This window comes from Poecilia latipinna, unplaced genomic scaffold, assembly GCF_001443285.1.
Source record: "Poecilia latipinna isolate Pla-1442-1.1 unplaced genomic scaffold, P_latipinna-1.0 Scaffold232, whole genome shotgun sequence".
NCBI classification, from domain to species: Eukaryota; Metazoa; Chordata; class Actinopteri; order Cyprinodontiformes; family Poeciliidae; genus Poecilia; species Poecilia latipinna.
In genome coordinates this window covers 256,527-276,050 of record NW_015112848.1, presented here as the reverse complement: position 1 = coordinate 276,050, position 19,524 = coordinate 256,527, and the positions used below count along the sequence as shown (strand labels likewise).

The window sequence follows — 19,524 nt, the reverse complement described above, 5'->3', positions numbered from 1 at the left end:
CATCACTAATAGACTTTAAGCAGTCGGTGATAATAACTCCACCCGATTGTGCTGAAAAGATGCCCTCAAGGATAAAAGGAGCACAAGTCCTTCAAACTTGGGGAAACCCTTTCAGGGATTTGGTCAAATCACTAAGGAATTTCGGAAAACACATAACTCAATCAAATAAGCATCAAAAGCAGATAAGGCACAAGAACAATGTGGCTTGAGTACTCTGAGAAACACAACTTCCTCAGACAACGATTGATAAGCCCCAAACAGTCACACTTTTTCATATGGATTATACGGGGAAGTTGCCCATGGCAGCAAGTGAAAGGTGTCACACAAGCACCAGGTGAAATTGTAGAAACATTAACATTGGCTAAACAAATAAGCAAGACACAGACAAGAAAGCTTGACTTGTTAAGATTCAGGTTTCCACCCACACCTCATCAGTTATACTTTTTGAAAGACATTCACATTTGAGAGACGATAAAGGAAACGGTATTAAAACAGAAGAAACAATGTCAAACAGAAAAAAAATGCCTTTGGGTTCTGTCTTTCAAACACCTGCTACTGGGCAACCATGACTCTATCTATAGGTGGCCTCATAGCCATTCATGCTTTGAATCATGAATGAAACTCCTCAAGTGCTTCAATGTTTGATTTCTAGATTCTACAGATCAGGCAGTAACCAGGCCTTTGTAGACTTTTGGCTGGTGAAACTGAACCAAACAAATCGTAGGTAGTGAAAGTCATGATTTATATATCCAGTTGGAATATATTTTCATCTAAACCATGTTAGTTTGGAATGTTTTTTTTCTCTCCTTTTGTCTAACATCTAAATGAGACAAAAAACCTGAAGCAACAACCTGAAGAAAAAAAAAAGAGTAAGAAATCTGCGAGGGGTGAATACTTTTTCCTAGAGCCGTACTTAATCACAATTCTCATCTCTCCTCCTCCCCCTTTTATATTTTTAAAAACTGCATTTTATTGGATAAAAAGCTGATGACACACACGCGCATGCTTAATCATATTTAAATATTGAATTTTATTGGATGAGTAGCTGATGACACACACACATGCTTATTCATCCCCTTTCCAGCTGGAGTGTGACTGACATGTTAATGATTAACCAGGACTACTGAGGGAAGAGGCAGAGTTCAGTCAGGTAAAAAAGGAACTTCAGCCATTTTGACCGGACACCCTTCTGCTTATTCCTCAGCAATGGAACAAGAAATTTAAAATAATAATAATAATAATAATTAAAAAAAATAATCAGCTGACAACTCTTCGAGGAAAGCTGTAAGTTGTACTCTGTTCTCATGTGTTTATAAAACTGATTCTTGTCTCAGGCAGCGTCAGCTCGTATTTGACTATAAAATAGGTAACATGACACTCTCCCCATTGTCCGTAAATCAATAGTGATTCTTTTCACAGAACTTCTCCCCGAAGTAGATAAATTATTCTTATGGTTAATGACTTTCGGCACATCAGTCAGCATTATATCTTGTGTGTGTTTAAGGTGGAAGAAACAGTGCGATGGTGACGCTGAACCATCTGAGTGTAGAAGATCCAGATGATGGTGCTCCGCTGCTGTGCGTGGCTGCAGAGACGACAACACCAACAACTGGGTGTCACAAACAACAAGACATATTAAAAACGGAGTCCAGGGAATTTTTCTTAAGCAGGTACAGGTCCTCCAAAGAAGTGAACAGGTTATGTTTAAAACTATTACAGAGGGCTCTGGACCCATTCTATTTCTAAAAAAAAATACTAAAAATGATCTAATGTGATAGAACGGGTACTTTTGCTCAATTTCCCCACAGTAATTCTTTTTTTTTTTTTTTTTTTTTAAAGATGGTGCTTCATGAAGAAGGCAAAAAAAAAAAAAAGCAATTATGTTGATGAATATGATGATTATTTGCATAAAGAGTTTCAGGGCTGAGTACACAGACTAGTTTGAAATACATTTTATGTACAGTAATATAACAACCAACAGTCAAACATCAAGACAAGAAACTTTCTATATTCCAATCACTGAGTTAATGTAGAAAAATGAAAGATTTCCATACCTTACTCCCGACTAATCTGGTATGATGTAAGAAGATGGAAATGGGACAAAACAAAGTTTGTTTTACAAATTGAAAACTACTTTGCTTGTGGCCATCAGCATACGAGCTGTGCAGGTGTGGCTGTGATCATGGTTATGATAATCTGAGAAAGTTAGTGAGGGCTTTCATTTTACAACCTGGAAAAACTCGGTTTTAGAAAGGTGAGCCACCCATTCAATTTTAGACATGCTTTTAATAAACACATTATTACTACCGTGCCTTACAAAAACACATCTGTGAAGCTTTTTGTATTTTTTTTTCATAATATACCTGCAACTTTGAATATATTTTAATAGGACTTTCTGTAGTCGACCTACACAAAGTAAAAATCAATAAATAAGATGAAAATGACATGCAGTTATGAAAAGTGTGGCATGCATTTGTTTTCAGATTTGCTTACACCTCTAAATTAAATCAAATTACTACATTTGTTCATAAATAGACTCCATTTGTGTGTACCTTCATCTGAGACAAAACTTTTAACATTTCAGTAAAGCAAGGCAAACTTTGTGGCAGAAACCTAATACTGCTCTTCACCCTGAACTCACCATTCCCATGGCGATATGTGTTAGTGGCAGCATCAAGTTGTTGAGATGTTTTTGTTTAGCAGAAATAAGAAATCTATTTAAATTAATGGTCACAGGAGACTAGAAGCTGGCAACAAAGTTTATCTTCAAATGGGATAATAATCTGAAACATAAAGCCAGAGATGATGATAATGATTTCAAACAAAGTGCACACACTTGTTAGAATGGGCGCAGTCAAACTTCAGACCCGAATCTAATTGAGAATCTGTATCAAGAACTGAAAATCGGTGTTTACAAAGCATATCCTTCCAGTGTAGCTGAGCTTGAACTATTTTGCCAAGAACTAGCAAACATTTAGTATCCAGATGTGCAAAGCTGCTAGAGATACACCCCAAAACACTTACAGCTGCGTGAAGTATAATTGCAAAACAACATCATTCTACAAAGGACTGACTCTGGAGAGATTAAATACAAAAAGTTTGAAAAACGGATCCAAGCTCTTCCATAAGAATGCACTGCTTTCTTTTGGTCTATCTCATAAAATTCATTGAAGGTTATAGTTATAATGTGATAAAATGTCAAAAACTTCGAGGGTCAAAAATATTTTTGCAAGTATCTCTAAATTCTCAGCCTGTAATTTGAACAGATGGACTTATCTTTGTCATACTTGCTGACATGTTAACTCAGATGTGACATTTGCAGATGGAAGATCACGGTTGCCCTTTACATTTTTGCTATTGTTGGCCCATTTTGTCCTTTTGTCTTCTGAACAGGAAGAAGAATCTCACCACTAGTCTGATCTTGCTGGTCGGATGCTACATGGCGATTCTAATTCCTGCATATTTCCCCCCAAATAATGTGTCATCAGACAGCGATGACTACCAGTATCCCAAAGATTTGGTAAAGATGCGTGTTGTAGCATACACACAAGATCTTTGTTAAATTTGCAAAATAATTTATTTTACTGTGCCCTCTTCTCCTCAGGCCTTACTAAATCGGTCAGCCCTCCTGCTTTTACGACCCTGCCAGCCTCACTGGGGTCTGGACCACCTCAAGTCGCTTTCCTGTTCTGAAGGACTTCTGGACATCCCAGTGTTTGTTCAACAGGACAAACCCAAGGCATGGAATCTGACCCCTCCTATGGGGCTCCAAGGGAGTGAAGGGCATTTGGCCCTGGCCCTTGCCGCCATGCCTCAGCCTGGTCTGCCTCCATCTTTGAGTACAGAAGACAGGTGCAGGCGATGTGTGGTGGTGGGAAGTGGAAGCATTCTTTACGGGAGCCATCTTGGATCTCACATAGATCAGTATGATGTCATTATCAGGTATGTGGTTCAAATTCATCCCATTCTTGAACTGCTTACTGGGGGCCATACAATTATTTCAAGAGCCTCCAATGACCCCTGACCTATTGATACCTCTTGCAAATTTAGGTTTTAATTACTCTTAATTTTACAAACACATTTTTCTGAACTGGAAGTAATAGTCAAATTTTGTAGTTGCCCTGATTAAATTTTTTGTTGATTTTCACTGACCAGACCAAGCCCTTCCTTGAATTTGTTGGAACAAAGTCCTGTTTTGCTGCAACTCTTAAAATGTTGGGGGTTTATCTCTGATTTCAGGATGAATGACGCTCCCGTCCCTGGATTTGAGAGAGACGCGGGGTCACGCACCACCATCCGCTTGATATACCCAGAGGCAGCACCTCACTCAGCCGATGAGTACAGAAAGACCGCCATGGTCGCTCTGGTGGCTTTTAAAAGCCTGGACTTGGACTGGCTGACTTCTGTAATAACCAAGCAGCCTCTGGTAAGCCCACATCTGAACACCAACTATACTGCACAAGTTTCTCATCGGTTCATTGTAAATTTTTGTTATCCTGCTTGTCATCTATAGAGCTTCTGGTCCAAAATGTGGTTCTGGAAGGAGGTAGTTGAAGATATTCCGCTGAAACCAGAGAGCTTCAAGATTCTCCATCCAGAGATCATTCACAAGACAGGGCAAGTCATACAGAGATATGCCCAGAAACAGGGAAATGTAAGTTCCTAGATAATTAGTCAATTTCTTTACATAAAAGTGTGATACATTTTCTTTTGTTTAATTTTATTGTATCACTTCCAATGACAACTGCTTTGAAACAGAAACAAAATATTATTTCGATGGCTGAAAAATGAGAAACATCTATTTTCAAAAGGATGCCGTTTTGCACTCTTTGCTACCACGTTGAAGAACTTCTCTCAAATTATCGATGAAGTTCGAGATCTTGTTTTGCTTTACGAAATGAATCAAGAGTCGTTTTCTGTTCTGAACAAAGACAGTGCCAACATTAGGTGCCAGTGCCGTGGTGATGGCTCTGCAGATGTGTGACCATGTGAGCCTCGCGGGGTTTGGTTACGACATGCAACACCCAGGGTCCAGGCTCCACTACTACGGGGCAACACGCATGGGTTCCATGAAAGCTCAAGTAAGTTTACATCGACATACAGATGTGGGCAAACATGCTGATTCCATGGGAAGACATGTAAAAAGCCTTGGGATAGATGTATCTTTTATTTCACTTCTAACAAGGCTTATACTTGTTAGAATTTTAATATTCTAATTAAAAAAGGGCTCCACTGCAACATACCACCGACACCTTTACTTAAACGTTTCCACAGATGCTTTTCTGCTTACTCACTATTAGTTTCAGAACAAGTTATGTTTCACAAGCTAGAAATTATCTGAAATTCTGAAGAACTTCAAAAAGTAAAGTAATATTTTAAAGTCTGTTCATGTTGAAAATGTATTTGTTTTCGTGGGTACACATTTATTTACTATTCAAGGCTTTTTACACATCTTTTACCAGGATCCCCAAGAGATTTGTCCAAATCCACCCCATCAGGGTTACTGACCGCAGAATTCACGTTTTGTCTAAAATGACGTTTATTTAAAATCTCCCAGGTGGTACACGACGTTAACGCTGAAAAGCTCTTCCTGAGGGACCTGGTGGCTTCAGGAGCCGTGACTGACCTCACAGGAGCTCTTTGAGTTTCGCTCAAGTCTGCATGTACGCCCCCTTCTGGTTGGGAGTTTGTTTCCTCTATTGTAGGCCGTGCACAACGCACTCCACACTGCAAAATGACCTGTAAAATGCTCCCAGTCTCTAAACAACCAACTTAGCATTGCTATGTCAAAGGACTGATTTGTAGCAGTTAATTTGAGAACAGTATTAATTATACAGATGATATTCAGAAAAAGACTATACTGTGTGATGTCCCGAATGTTTTATTCATGTTCTGTTTTATGTTTTAATTTCATTTGCTAAAGACTCAATAAAATAGAGAGTAAAACTGTGCTGCTATTCTTCTCTACAGGAGAAAAAAAAAATCCATCTAAACTGCTTCTCGTGCACTTTGTGTAAGATTCAGGAAGAATAAATAAACAATGCCAATCAATGCCAGTTGCTACAACCTCATGTGTTCATGACAACTTTGATAATAGAGCGGAAGCAAGTGAAACAATGCTTAAATTATTAATAAGGAAAGACATTCAGCAACTACTTGTTGGATTGTTCATTTATATAAGTCCCATTAAAGGTACAGTATGTTCATTTGTAAAGTACAAATGCTGTAAACTTTAAAAGGGTGAAAAAAGTTACAATGCTTCTATACATGTGTGTGACTAATCAATAGGAAACAAATTTTCCAAAAATGCAAACTTGATGGGGTCGATTAAAGTCACAGCGGTTGTCTGTGCTAATTGAAAAAGTGCTTCTGATAAATAATTTGGAGAACTTCAAACACAAAATACCAAAAAAAAAAAAAAAAAAAACAAACAAACAAAAACAAAGAGTAGGAAACTGCCAGGCAGATATGTGGGTTCTGCTTTTCTTCCTTACTCCTGACGGAACAATGGATTGAAACCTTTGTCTCCAAGTTTGAGTGTAATGATCTTCCTACAGCAGCGGATTGCGTGAGGGTTCCCACAGTTTGCTTGCGAGTTGCCTGCAGTGCTGGAGGATGATCTCTGTGGGGATGACCCCCAGGTGGACGGTCAGCAGCTCATAGCACTTCACATTCTCCCCCTTGTGGTTCTTGTTGTAGTACTTCAGCAGCCTACTGTGGAAAAATATGACTTCTGTTAATACCGAGCAAAGACCGCTCGAGTTTTCCACAATGCATTTCAGGGTATGGTAGTTTACCTGTAGTAGTCATAGGCGAGCATCCCAATGGGTGGAGAGTCATCAGCTAGCACTGGTATGTCCACTGGCTGCAACTTGTATCCCTGATGGATCAGACATTTAGAGATTTTGCAGCATAATGCTAATGCTCACATAAGTTGGCAAAAACGTGGAAACATTTAATAGAATTGTTTGTTGCACAGAAAAAAAGTTCAATCCATCCTTAAATGTTCAGTGGGGACGGGCAACTTACCGTTTCATTCTCAAACCAGAGGAAGTAGCAGAAATAGAAATCTCCATCACGGAGTGTGACGGTGGAATAACCCTTCTGCAGATAGCGGCGGGTTGTCCTGACCAAGGCCCATACCTTCAGTTTAATGTAAAAAGATAGACAGAAGTGAAAAAGAAAGTAATTGTGGTTTCAATTGCTTTTCACAAAGGCAAGTGGAAAAACTATGTCCCGTCAGTCAAAGGATAACAAGCAAAATCTGCAAATGCTTCTTTCTGATTTCACTACATTAACATCGCAGTGTGCATTTAGTTCATAGCAGCGCTGTTATTAGTCTTATTTAAGATAAAACTATGAAAACATTTTGTGAAACTGTTGCCAGTGTAAAGAGTCTTTTTTTTTTGTTTGTTAGTTTTGATGTAAAAAGACTGTTAAGATCTTTACTTTTTAAGTCCATTGGTCTAAATGATCATAGTGTCTTTTTCCATCTAAAACACTCATGTAGTTAAAATAAAGGTTGTCTGACCTTGTTTTTAATATAATTAGCCACAGGTCCCTTCCCCAGCTCCGACGTAGTGCGCTCTGCGATGCTGAGTGACGGAGCAATCATTTGGCCGGTTGCTCGGTCCACGCAGATGAAATGGACGAGGCCTGGGAAATCCTCCAGATAAGTGAGATCAGCTTAGTCAAGATCCACAGTTTTGAAAAAAAAAGTTCTGCAGATCGAAAGGCAGGGCCTGAGTTTAGCCAGGTCTTACCAGGGCAGTAGTCCAGAAATTAGCTCTGAGGCTCTGGGAAATCTAAGATCATTTCTTTTGGTTTTTAAATAAACTAAAAAAAACGTTTCGAAGAATTTCAAAGGTTCTTTCATATTTGTGATCACTTAAAAATATAAAATTGTAAAATGTTCACTATAAAGAAACTGAGAAAGCAGAAACAAAGGAGATAAGAGAAGGGAAGTAAGAAAATGTGAGGCATGTAAAGATACCTGATTGGAAAGCCACAACTTATAGACAGTAGGATAAGATAAAGAAATACGGAAATACAAATATATTTTTTTCTCCATACTCTTGACCTTTTCCAGATTTCGAAAAGAATGAAATCAACTCATTTTCCCAAACCGGACAGAAAGCCCATACGACAGTGAGATCTTTTAATTTACTGGATTTTTGTGTAGATAACCAACAGGAAACTATCTGAATACTATGATGCCACAGAGGCCCGCCTCTAACTTTACCCTAGACTCCAGACAGATTGATTGTAACGACAGTTTAAGTGGATGGTTCCAACCGTAACTGCGTTACACCTCATACAGGCCTGGAACAGATACAGCAACATTTTTACATTTAAGAGAGAACAAATACACAAAATGGTTTTGACCTAAAAATTTATATCAATACGAATATGAACCATTAGCAGACAACAAAGCAGACAGTAGACCTATAGGGGATGGGTAACGTTTGAAAAAAAAAAAAAAAAGGATATGACACCATGGTTATGTTCCTTTTGCTTTTAACCAACAGAAAGTCCTTCCAGTCCACCAGTTTCTCTCTAGGAGAAGAAGAGTGTCAATACATGAGACGAACCAAAAGCAAACCTGAAGTCCCTCTGTGCCTTTAAGAAGGCGCAAAAGGACAACAATATAAAGTTTATTAAAGACACATAGAGTGCTGAGACAAAAAATAAAGACGTTTCAGTGGGCTGAGACTCACCGAACCATAGCCTGGGCTCGTTCCTGCAGACCAGCGGAGAGACGATGAGTAACATCAGCAGACAAAGAATCAGTCAGGAAACACTGCCTGTATATTCCACACAACTGGGTCTTCATGTTTTTACACCACGGGATGAGACTAAAAAAAAAAAAAAAAAAAAAAAAAAACAGTTATGAAGGCGTTGAAAGGAGCTTCAGACACTTTCTGCTGTAATAACATTTTACCACCAGAGGGCAGCAGAGGACTTACTCTTTGTTGAATCCAGAACCTGCTCTGGAAAAGGCTCGGCTCTTGAACTCTGCCCAGACATTTTGTAACTGCGCATACTGGGAGAGAATTAGAAAAATGTTCTTGTTTGAGCTCAAAGGATGAAAACAGAAGACTTAGATGTGATTCTTTTAAATAAGAGTAAGGAATATAGGGAGGCTCTTTTGAGTTCAGATTATGACGATTAAACAAATTCAATTTTCAATTATAATTTAGAACAGGGGTGGGCAATCCTGGTCCTCGAGGGCCGGTGTCCTGCAACTCTTAGATGTCCCCCTGGTCCAACACACATGAATCCAGTAACTGAATCACCTCCTAAATGCAGTCAGGTTCTCCAGAGTCCTGCTAATGACCTCATTATTTGACTCAGGGGTGTTGAAGTAGAGACACATCTAAAAGTTGCAGGAGACCGGCCCTCGAGGCCTGGAGTTGCCTATCCCTGATTTAGAAGGTCGTACGATGAAATGACAAGGTCTGAAACTGGTAACATCTACCTGTAAGTCATGGGGCTCCAAAGATTTGATGAATTTGTCCATTTTGGAGCGGATGTCCTGCATATTCAGAGGGCTTCTGGCTGAAGCGGGACCTCCATGGCCTTCGTGTAAACGTTTCTCCAGCTTGTCAAAGTCCTCCAAGTACTTATACACCGAGATGGCCAGTGCACTGGAGGAAATCTGACATGGGCGACAAGAGAGCAAATACAGGATCCCTTTAGATATACGGTGCCTTTCAGAAATAATCTTACCTTTCGATCTCCCCCCCCTCCCCCCCCCGTTTTCTCATAATATACAATTGCTAAGCTTAAGAAAAACGCTACAAGTGTTGAAATTCCCAAAACATAAAGCTGTTTACTCTAACATCCCTAAATAATATTCAGTGCAACCATTTGCCAACTAAAGTTATTTAGTCAGGAAACAGAGGATGCTTTTGCATTGCATAGTGGGCCAACATTTCTCTTTAGGTGTGCAAAGATACTAGAGACATGCCAACAAAAACTCCCAGCTGTAATTGCATTGAAATGTAGTCTAGGAAGTACTGACTCAGGGTGCCTGAATACAAATGCCAGACCTTACCAACATTTGTGTGTAAAAAAAAACTGAAGTAGGACCCTCGATTTTATAAATATGAAAAACCTTGTGTTTCTAAATCCCAATAAAGTATTTAAAAATTAAAGAGTATTGCAGTGTTGATTGCATACAAGGTCTGTTAAACATCTATCTACTACGTGCCACAAGCATCTTTGCTGCAACTAAAGAGAAACAGGCTTGTTTTAATGTAACCACAAACCTTGGTGAGCAGCACTAGTGTGATGCCTGGCCACAGTGAGAGGCAGTACATGGAGTGAGGCATCATGGGATACAGCCCATCTTTGTGCAACACCTCGAGGAAAACTCTCCGAGGGCTCGCGGGGTCCGGTGGGTTAATTTCCAGAGTGTGCAAGCTGTCCTCTGCCATCTAAAGACATTACTGCAGCTTTAAAGTGTGTCACTTTTCATTACAATCTATGGGTCTTGTAGAGAAAAAATATCCTGACCTGGATTTCTGGGTCCACAAACTGAAACACAGGAGTTTCTCCTCGGCCAGCTTTCTCTAGTAAACCAAAAACAAAGTCAGTCCTCAGGACAGAAGGGAGAAATTTAGCACAAGTAAAATTCCTTTACTCAATAACTCACCTGAGCTACTGGAGCTTCTACTGGAGGGGGAAGGCTCTGGTGTGTAAAACGTTTCAGGACCAGAGCCGGATGTGCTATCAGCATCCTTCACAGAGAAACAGGAAATGGTGAAGAAGAAAAAAAAAGAAAAGAAAACAGCAGAAACAAGCAGCTGTTTGAGAAGTCGCAGGCCGTTCGATACCTCTGGACTCATGTCGTCCAGATCTACATTGCTGGGATACATATTTTGTGCCATGACGATGAGGGCCAGCAGGTCTGAGGGGGTGAGGATGCTCGCATTGCGGCTGCAGCGAGAGAAGCAGGGGGTTGGCAAATATGTAAATAAATCAAAATGCAAATATAAAACACAATAAATGCAAGTCGGCAGCAGTCAATTGCACAGGGTATGAAGAAAAAAAAAAAAAAAAAAAACTGGGAGGTTTTCAATGAAAAGCATGAACCTGGAGTAGAAAGCGAGCAGCTTGGTGTGAACGAGGACGAAGGCGTGCAGAACCTCCTCTCCCGCTCGCTCCACACTGCTGTTGAGCTGCTGGACCAGGCGGCGCTCCAGGAACTCTATGCATAGCTCACAGAGCTGCGGGTGAATCAACCGCTCCACCGCCTGAGAGACGGAGGAAATGAAACGTCTGGACTTCAATTTATTTGTTACAAAAAAAAGACAAGTTAAGTTTTCTTCTGCACAAACAAAAAGAGGAGGACCACAAGTAACAACTTTTGACTCCAAAAATAAGTGTTGGTCCTCCTAAGTGTTGGAGATTATTTTTTAGTGAAAAGTTAATACATAAGTTACAGAAAAAAAAAGCATTTAATGACTTGTGAGGCTTTTATAGGTTGTTTAAACCTTCACTCTTTTACAGTAGCCAGTTTAACTTACTGTAATAACTGTTTATTATTTATTTGTCTGGATTTAATAATTCTGTGTATTTGTTTTTACTTATTGCTTATGTTGATTAATATCATCACCAGTTTTAGATCTTATGTTATTTGTCTTTCCTGAACTTTAAAAAAAAAAAAAAATCATAGTCCAGAAAAAAAAAAAAAAAAAATAAATAAATAAATGAAACATGGTGGAGGTGGTATAATGATGTGGGTATTTTATGTTCAATTAGCGGGCAAAATTAATTGCCATTTCAAATGACATTTTACTAATGTGTATACTTTAAATTTCCCCCACGCCCCCATTTAATTTAAATCACCAAAATTATGAAGTGAAGATGTACAGAAAAGCAATCACAATTAAAGAATAGTTTTTAAATCTTTTAGAAAGGTAGAGTAATCTCAACCTCAACCTACATAAATCTTCTGGAAAGAGAAGAAATAAGCAGGAGACAAGGAAAAAAAATATGTTCTAGTTTAAGATCTGTGTCAAAACTAAAGGTGCTTTGAGTAACAATCTAGAGGAAATTCAGATATTTTTCTTGCTTAAAGTAATGTAAAAGGGAAAATATGTGGCTAAATAAATAAGGAACATTCAAGATGAGGGGAAAACACACTTTCTCTTAGAAAGGAATGAATTTAAAGAATCCTGGATTTGCTCCGGCCAGCAGAAACCTTTATTTACTAATCAGACCGACTGCTCAGACAGGTCTGATCAAGGCTTAGCTTAGCTGCATTCACAATGGCAAAAAAAAAAAAAAAATCCACATTCCAGGTCTGAAGCTATGTTTTGTTTATCCCCTTCTGGCCCCGGGTACTTAAGAAGCAAAGAGCGTTCCACTCCACCTCCACCAAGAAGCTCTGGTCGTTCTCCCGGAGGAGGCTGTAGGTATCCAGCAGGCTCTGCAGATACTTCCACAGCCTCGCTCTCTGCTCCGTGTCCTGAGGCCGCAGTCTGAAGGGGAACCAAACGGATCAGGCGTCAGCCGCACATCCGCCCTAACGCAGCCCAGAGCACACATGAAAGAGGCCGGACGTTCTTACTCTTTCCTCAGGAGGTTCCCGCTGAGCGTCACCATGCCGAACATGACCTCGACCATCTTTTTCAGCACGTACAGCTTTCTCCTCAGGTCGTCCTCCTTCTCTTCGCCGTCCCCGTTCACGGCGATGTAGAGACACTCGTCGAACTGAAGGAATCACAACGCAGCGCGATTAGGTTTTCGCTCCATGCGCAAAAGACAACGCAGAACGAGAGCTGCTCTGTGACGTCATTCTGCTTTGGAGTTCTCTGAAAACGGCGGCAAGTTTTGACGGTGCAACCCGCATCATGTGCCAAAGGGGGGGGGAACAAAGCCTGGCTTGACTCTTTAACTCCACTCACATGACAAACGTGACGCCTCGCTAGAAGAGAGGCATTCATTCAGGTCACTGTGGCATAAGTGCTTCCTACTGTCGAATATTTCAGAATTAGAGCATAAAAAGTTCACAAGTCAGAGCCGGTATAATTTTTTTATGTAACTGTGTCACGGAGGGCAGAGGACGGGCGGATATTATTACCTGGTGTAGGACGTAGATGTGGTTGTTCTCAGTGGTGAAAGAGGTGTAGCTGTCCTCCAAGGTGCTGCAGGAGATGATGATGGGAGCAAACAAAGTACTCAAGATGTCCTCAAAGGCAGGAAGCTGAAACAAAGAATTGGAAATAAAATTAATGAGAGTAATTTTTAAGCCTTCCCTGGAAGCAATTAAATAAGAAGGATTTATTCTCCTCCTCCTCCTCCTCCGTACCCCCTCGCCTTCCTCCTGGGAGACCCCATATTTCTCCTGGATACTCTGGCGATATTCCCGGTCACTCCAATGGAAGAGGACCTCGGCACTCTCACTGGCTATCAGCAAGCACTTCATCTGGACCAGAAACGTCTTCCCCGTCAAATATTAAAAAAAAAAAGGATGCTACACTGTAAAACAAAAAAAGGGAAAAACTTAAAGCCGACATGGGAGGAAATGCAGATGTCTGGTTTGTTGCGTTTCACAGGTGGAAACGTCAATGAAATTTTTGCAATATTTCTAAGTTTTTTTTTAATTTATTTTATTTCTACATTGTGGGAAAAAAAGATGGAGGCAAGAACATGAACAGAAGAAACCAAAACAAACTAAAAAAAAAAAAGGTTTTTAGTGGGAAAAAAGCCAATTTCTTTGGTGTCGTTTTGTTAAGAGTCCAGTTTTTGATCTGTAACAAAAATAAAATAAAATAAAAAAAACCTACAACATTAACGATATTAACCATTTTTTTATGTTATTATTTAAAAATACAGAAGATAATGCATCTTAAAAATACATGTTTTTGACCAAGACGTAGAATCTGTAAAGGGAGCCAATTATGAAGGTAATGGTAATAAAGCCTTCAAACCTTAAAGAGGAGCTCGACATCACTTAAGATGAATCATAAAAATACTAATGGAAACATGCAAAAAAAAAAAAAAAAAAACCCGACTCTATAAGAGTTCCACTTCATCCTGTATGTAAATCCCGCAAACATTAAATTCAATCTGCCCTTTTTGCTGCTCCCGCTCTCCTACCATCATCGTACACAATCGTTTTGAACTGTAGGATTATGCAGTCGAATTTCAACACTGCAAAGACCAAACTTACCAACGAAGTGCTTGGAGGAACTTAAGTAACATTAAACTCCGGTGAAAAACACTTTTAACAATCATCCGCGCTGACTCATTAGACAGGCATGTCAACAAGCACTGGAAGCGAGGTAAACATCAACAACTGTTGATGTTTACCTTGATCTGCTATTGACTGAGATGAAAGTTCACAGTTTCCCCACCCCATCAAGCGCACATCATGTGCGTTTTGTTTTTACTCATCTCTCTTTTTATGCCAAATAAGCACAACGACATCACCGACGAAGAAGCTCTTGTATGGCCCAATCTGTCAAGTTTTACGTAAAATCTTAATACAACACTCGAACTTCCTCCATTCATTAACTTCTCCCTGACATTTTGCGCCAACAGAAACTTTTAGTTGATCTCACATTGACTCACTCTGGGTTCTCAGCTCAGTTCTCTGAATGGTCTCTGCATCTCCGTCCTTTCCTGTTGTTGGAAAGTCCAGCTTTCTCTTCTGCTTTTTTTCCCCCCCTGCAGGTACAGCTTCTGTTCATTGCTTTCTTCCGCACTTTTCGACCGAAGCGCAGCGCAGTCATGTGACTGCAGCCACGATTCAGCAGCCAGGAAATTTGCTTATGGCAAGTGAGTTTATCACATAATCATTCGGCAATTATCTGCTTCTCGGAGCAGATGTTTGACTCGCAATGATTTTTCATAAATATATTCATGCTGAATCTGAAAAATGTATATGTTACAATGTGGTAGGTCTACTTAAATGTAAAATGTATGCTTTCCTTTTTGCACTTTAAACGTTATATAGTCCCTTTTTAAAGGCACCCTATACATTTTTTTTCTTTGTTGCATTTATTTAACTAACAGTAGCAGCTCATCTAATGATGAGATTGTCTAAAATATCATTAAGTATAGATTTTAAGTTGGGATTTTGCTTTCATCTCTTTTATAAGTCTTTTTTAACTGATAACTGATTCATAACTTGTTTTATTTTTAAGTTCTGTTCCAGTCAGATTATTATTATTTTCACATGCTGTGATCAATCACTAGGAAAGGGCTGAAATACCAAGTCATAGTTCATCTGTTTTCACTGCAGGGTCGAGGCCAAATGATTTGCAGTATTAACTTTGATGCTGACGGATTCATGATAGTCATCAGTTTATGCTGGCAAAAATAAACAGCTAACATGCTGGTTTTATTCCAAGACAACTGCTGCGGATAAGTCGCCCAGTTTGATCTGAACATTTCTTCTTTCATCTGCTTCTTTCCTGGCGTTCTGCTTTCTTCATACAAAACAGGCATGCAACCAGGCTTATGCGGAAATAGTCACACACGTAGTCCCAAAAAATGTATAGATCTTGTTAAAAAGGAGACTTTTTTGTAGGGGTTAGTGAACTGAAAGTCTGGTTATTCGTCGATGAGTAGTGAGTACAGCTTGTTCAGTAAAGTTACTTTGAAATACGTTAATGCACACAAATTCTAAAACCATATTTCTATGTCTGAAAGTCTTTGTGAGGTATCTGTAGATCCATCCAGATTTATGAGTGCACAGTGATGTGATTATTATTATTATTATTTTTTTTTGTCATCCAGGATAAAAGTGTACTGATGGTGCTTGAGATACCAACAGCTTGGACTTCATAAAGAAAGGTAAGTGTGGATATCTGAAAAAGAATCATTACCAGAAGAAAGTTTCATTCCAGACTTTCACGGTCAAACAGCTTCAAGTCAGAAGTTGGATTTTTAAATGTCTGACAAGAAAAGCTGTTCCAGACATCTTCAATACAATGCTTTCCCCCCCAAAGCATTAAAATCCTGACGATGTAAGAAATTGGTTGCATTTAAGCGAAAAAAGTTATTTTAGACTGAGGACTTTGAAAATTCAGTGATAACAGTATGACTGAAAATATCTACAAAGGTCTTCTAGACCTTTGTGTGTTATATAAAAAGTCAAAGGAAAATTATTCTTAATAACAGATGTAATGATGTCTTGTGTATGTTTTGCTTTTTAAAATGTCCATAAACATGTACAAGATCTATTCTACATAAGAAAAATAGACTTGAGCAGTGCAGTGGGGGAAAAAGTGACATCATTTGTAAATGAAAGAAAAACCTCTTGTCTAGATATCTGAACATAGATTTATACAACTTTACAAATTGGCAGATGCCAGCAGTCCAAACCCAATTAAAATAATTACCTTGATTTGAGTAATCATAGCTTTTTGCAGATCTTTCTATACCAGGAGAGTTTCTTCGTCTTGTAATTCAGGTGAAAACATGAATTTTGATGACAGTAACCTAAAATTTACATATAAAATGTATCATACAGTTCATCTGGAATGATACACATTTTCCATGTTTTGCAAGCCTCTGAGTTGTGTTAAATGAATCTCCTCCAAATTTCACACACAAATTTATGACAATACGGGAAAATATTTTGGAGTGTTTTGCAAATGTATAAGAAAAATAAAAATCACCTCGACATGAGTATTCACAGGCTTTGCTTAATGTTCATCTTACATTGATATTCTTGAGACGTTTCTACAGAGTCCACCTGCGGCCAATTAAGTTGACTGGACTTGATTTGGACAGACACACATCTGTCTATATAAGTTGACAGTGCAAAATCTCAAACATTGTTTTTCGACATTGTCATAATGGGTTGTTTCTGTGTAGAGTTGTGAGGAAATAAGTTAATTTAAAACAATTTAGGAAAAGGCTGTACTGTTGCATAAATTGCTGGGGAGAGGAGGAAAAAAAAATCAAAAAACAACATAAAACACTGTGAATACTTTCTGGATGCACGTGGTTTGATTATATGTCATGATGGCCTGCCATACAACAGCTATCGAGCTCTTCTTTTCAGTGAACTATTCTTCCAGGAGCCAGATGAACACCGACGCAGGAACAAGTCATGCGCTGATGAATGAAGTGGAGCACATGACGGACTGAGAGTTCGAGATAATATTGTGGTATTTGTGGTATGCAGCGTCAAGATTTAGATTTTGATTGAGATTAGAAGGGATCGGGCCCTTTGGTTTTTGTGAAGAAAGATGGTGTGCGAGGTCTGAGCCAGTTTTCAAGTCTTTATGATGAAAGATTTGGAAAATAGTGTTATAGCATAACGCAAACAACTTGGTATAAGGAGCTACATTTATAAAAAAAACAAAAAAACAAAACAAAAAAAAAACAATCCCACTCTTCAGAGCCTCTGTTTGTTGTGAGACCTCCCAGCTGTTCTCTGTGCAAATGTGAAGAGATTGAGGCCAGAAGGGCATACTGATTTATTGTCTGAATTCGTGTTTCTATCTATTTGAAACTGCATTTATTTTGTTTTAGTTTTCTTTTCTTGACTGATATCTTTAGCCAGCTGATAAACATCTGCAGTTGATGTTTTGTATTTGTTAATTATACAGTAGACAGGGACAAAGCATAATCTGCATTAACCTAAAAAAGGAGAGATGCATTGTACCAGGTTACAGCTCTTGTCTGCATTTTGCTGACCAGCTGGTGTTAAAAGGTATAAGACAGTATGATCCTATATAACCGGAACAATCTGGTGTTCTTTTAAAAAGCCTGCTTCATTTAACAACTGAACTTGATTTGAGATTAATCAGAGCCACTTCAAATGGTGGGTGGTGTGCACGGACACCTATTTAACGCAAGTTTAAATCTGAACATGGCCAAACTCCAAGTTATATGTGTATCACAAAAGGAAACAGTTAAAAAAAAAAAACAAAAAAAAAAAACAAGCAGCCTGGAGCTGCCTATGAGATGCTTGAAAACTGCAGGCATGACTTACTAGCAGAAATTATTGAAACACCAGCCCGCTTCTCAGAGAAACGTCTGATGGCTTCAACAAATCTGCCTTTTATCATAATATTCTTCACAGACTGCGCGCTAGGCCTCCGAGTGAAGCAAAGCAGCATAAATATTTATGTTTTATTAACCCTGCTTGGGTCGAAATGGTCCCAAATGCTGGGATTTGGGACATTGCGGGCCAAACTCTAATCTAGTCCATCAGTTTTCTGGAGACCTGGAGTTCATGACGATCTTATTTAGGCTGACTCCTGTATATACAGAGTAAACATCATGAAATCCTCAAGTGTTTGCTGACAGGGTGGGGGGGCTCTGCATGCCTCAAAATGGATCCCTTGCATATAAACAGTGTTAGCTGGGCCTGAGCAACAGCTACCTCCACTGTGGAGCCGCTGTCACGCACAAGTGGCGAGGCACGACACTAGTCTCCCTAAGTCAGATCGCAGTTAGGTTCGGTGAGTGGAAGCGGTGAATCGCGGGCCCAGTCAAATCACTTCACTGATTTCTGTTCAGAGATTCGAAATCCAGCAGAAATCTTGTGGATTGCATATAATTATTTAAGTTTTTGTAAAAGAAGAGTTGCTATAAAACAGCAGATATCACCTAACGACAGTCCAGTTCTTCACTTAAAGTCTATTTTCTGTCGCTGGGATGTAAGATTAACACATGTGAATATTCATCCAAATCAGCAGTTATATGCGGCCAACAGCATAATGAGTACCACTATGCAGGAATAAGGCCAAGTGTTAACAAGCCTGCTTTGACTCTTGCTTGTCAAAAGAGTCAGCTTGTTTAAAGTGAACCACATGTGAAGGAAAGGTTTTTTTGGGAAAAAAAAAAAAAAAAAAAAAAAACATTTCCACTCTTTACATAAAAGCAGGAGCCAATTTCAAGTTTATGAAATCTAAAACAAAATGTAAATAAAGGTACATGCTTTGGATCATGGCCTCTTTGTGCTAACAGCACACAGGCACCAAACGTCAGCACAGGAATCGCCAGCGTAGAATTTTCTTTTTTCTTTTTGTACCGCCAGGCTTTCAGAGAAGAAACCGAAGATCCATCAAACGCAAAAGCATCAAGCGAATCCTTGTTATCTGTGCATCAGCTGAACGTAAGCCATGTGTGGTTCAGGTTTAGCTCGTCTGAGTCTGCCGTTTGGAGCCCGTCCTGGCTCCGTGGTTCCCATCATCAGCATGCAGTGACAAGACACCACTACAAAGGCTACTCCAGCTGCTCCCACATCTGGGGCCGTAGCATGTAGCACTTTGTGGGAGTGAGTGAGTGAGTGTGTGAGTCAAAAACAGCAACTTAAAAACTTCATGAAAGGATGCTGCAAGGAAGTGACGGTTTGTATTTATTATCTCCCTCGGGGAGGGTTTATCTGCTCTCTTGTGCTCCTGTGCGAATGTAAATCAGAAACCTTTCTTTTTCTTCATTCCTTTGACTCGTGTTTACAGGGAAAGTTCAGCACAGTCTGATCTTTTCCAATGTCTGATGTATATCTAGAGCAGGTGGAATCGACTTGAATGTGTGACGAACAGAAGG

At 39.4% G+C, this 19,524-nt stretch overlaps 2 protein-coding genes across 5 annotated transcripts; one reads left to right on the top strand and one right to left on the bottom strand.

Moving 5' to 3' along the window:
• The first annotated feature begins 1,136 nt into the window (after positions 1 to 1,136).
• On the top strand, positions 1,137 to 5,816 carry st3gal7 (ST3 beta-galactoside alpha-2,3-sialyltransferase 7). Its single transcript, XM_015032161.1, has 8 exons — positions 1,137 to 1,284; positions 1,505 to 1,670; positions 3,394 to 3,520; positions 3,605 to 3,942; positions 4,240 to 4,426; positions 4,514 to 4,654; positions 4,932 to 5,081; positions 5,558 to 5,816. The coding sequence occupies exons 2-8, from the start codon at positions 1,522 to 1,524 to the stop codon at positions 5,642 to 5,644; spliced, it is 1,179 nt and encodes a 392-aa protein (XP_014887647.1). The 5' UTR covers positions 1,137 to 1,284; positions 1,505 to 1,521; the 3' UTR covers positions 5,645 to 5,816.
• Positions 5,817 to 6,153: 337 nt separating this feature from the next.
• Positions 6,154 to 14,768, bottom strand: hps1 (HPS1 biogenesis of lysosomal organelles complex 3 subunit 1). Of its 4 annotated transcripts, none has more exons than XM_015032160.1 (18): positions 14,584 to 14,768; positions 13,319 to 13,488; positions 13,091 to 13,213; positions 12,578 to 12,720; positions 12,380 to 12,488; positions 11,098 to 11,258; positions 10,839 to 10,941; positions 10,658 to 10,742; positions 10,519 to 10,574; positions 10,272 to 10,439; positions 9,479 to 9,658; positions 8,967 to 9,043; positions 8,718 to 8,855; positions 8,491 to 8,556; positions 7,532 to 7,676; positions 7,030 to 7,143; positions 6,798 to 6,880; positions 6,154 to 6,711 (listed from the first exon to the last, which is right to left on the bottom strand). In XM_015032160.1, the coding sequence occupies exons 2-18, from the start codon at positions 13,433 to 13,435 to the stop codon at positions 6,552 to 6,554; spliced, it is 2,028 nt and encodes a 675-aa protein (XP_014887646.1). In that variant the 5' UTR covers positions 13,436 to 13,488; positions 14,584 to 14,768; the 3' UTR covers positions 6,154 to 6,551. The 4 variants fall into 4 exon arrangements, with proteins under 4 accessions (XP_014887646.1, XP_014887643.1, XP_014887642.1 ...); XM_015032157.1 differs by having other exon boundaries at positions 6,154 to 6,714; positions 13,319 to 13,450; XM_015032156.1 differs by having other exon boundaries at positions 6,154 to 6,714; positions 14,574 to 14,767.
• Between the last annotated feature and the right edge of the window lie 4,756 nt (positions 14,769 to 19,524).

Bases quoted from the DNA above. Each gene is read 5' to 3' on its own strand.
- hps1 (XM_015032157.1), bottom strand. From the start codon at position 13,435: ATGAAGTGCTTGCTGATAGCCAGTGAGAGTGCCGAGGTCCTCTTCCAT. The intron at 10,942-11,097 runs GTTCATGCTTTT...CTCTCGCTGCAG, and splicing joins CTGCTCGCTTTCTACTCCAG to CCGCAATGCGAGCATCCTCA. The intron at 9,044-9,478 runs GTAGATGTTACC...ATTCTCTCCCAG, and splicing joins TGGAGCCCCATGACTTACAG to TATGCGCAGTTACAAAATGT.
- st3gal7 (XM_015032161.1), top strand. From the start codon at position 1,522: ATGGTGACGCTGAACCATCTGAGTGTAGAAGATCCAGATGATGGTGCT. The intron at 3,943-4,239 runs GTATGTGGTTCA...CTCTGATTTCAG, and splicing joins CAGTATGATGTCATTATCAG to GATGAATGACGCTCCCGTCC. The intron at 4,655-4,931 runs GTAAGTTCCTAG...TTCTGAACAAAG, and splicing joins ATGCCCAGAAACAGGGAAAT to ACAGTGCCAACATTAGGTGC.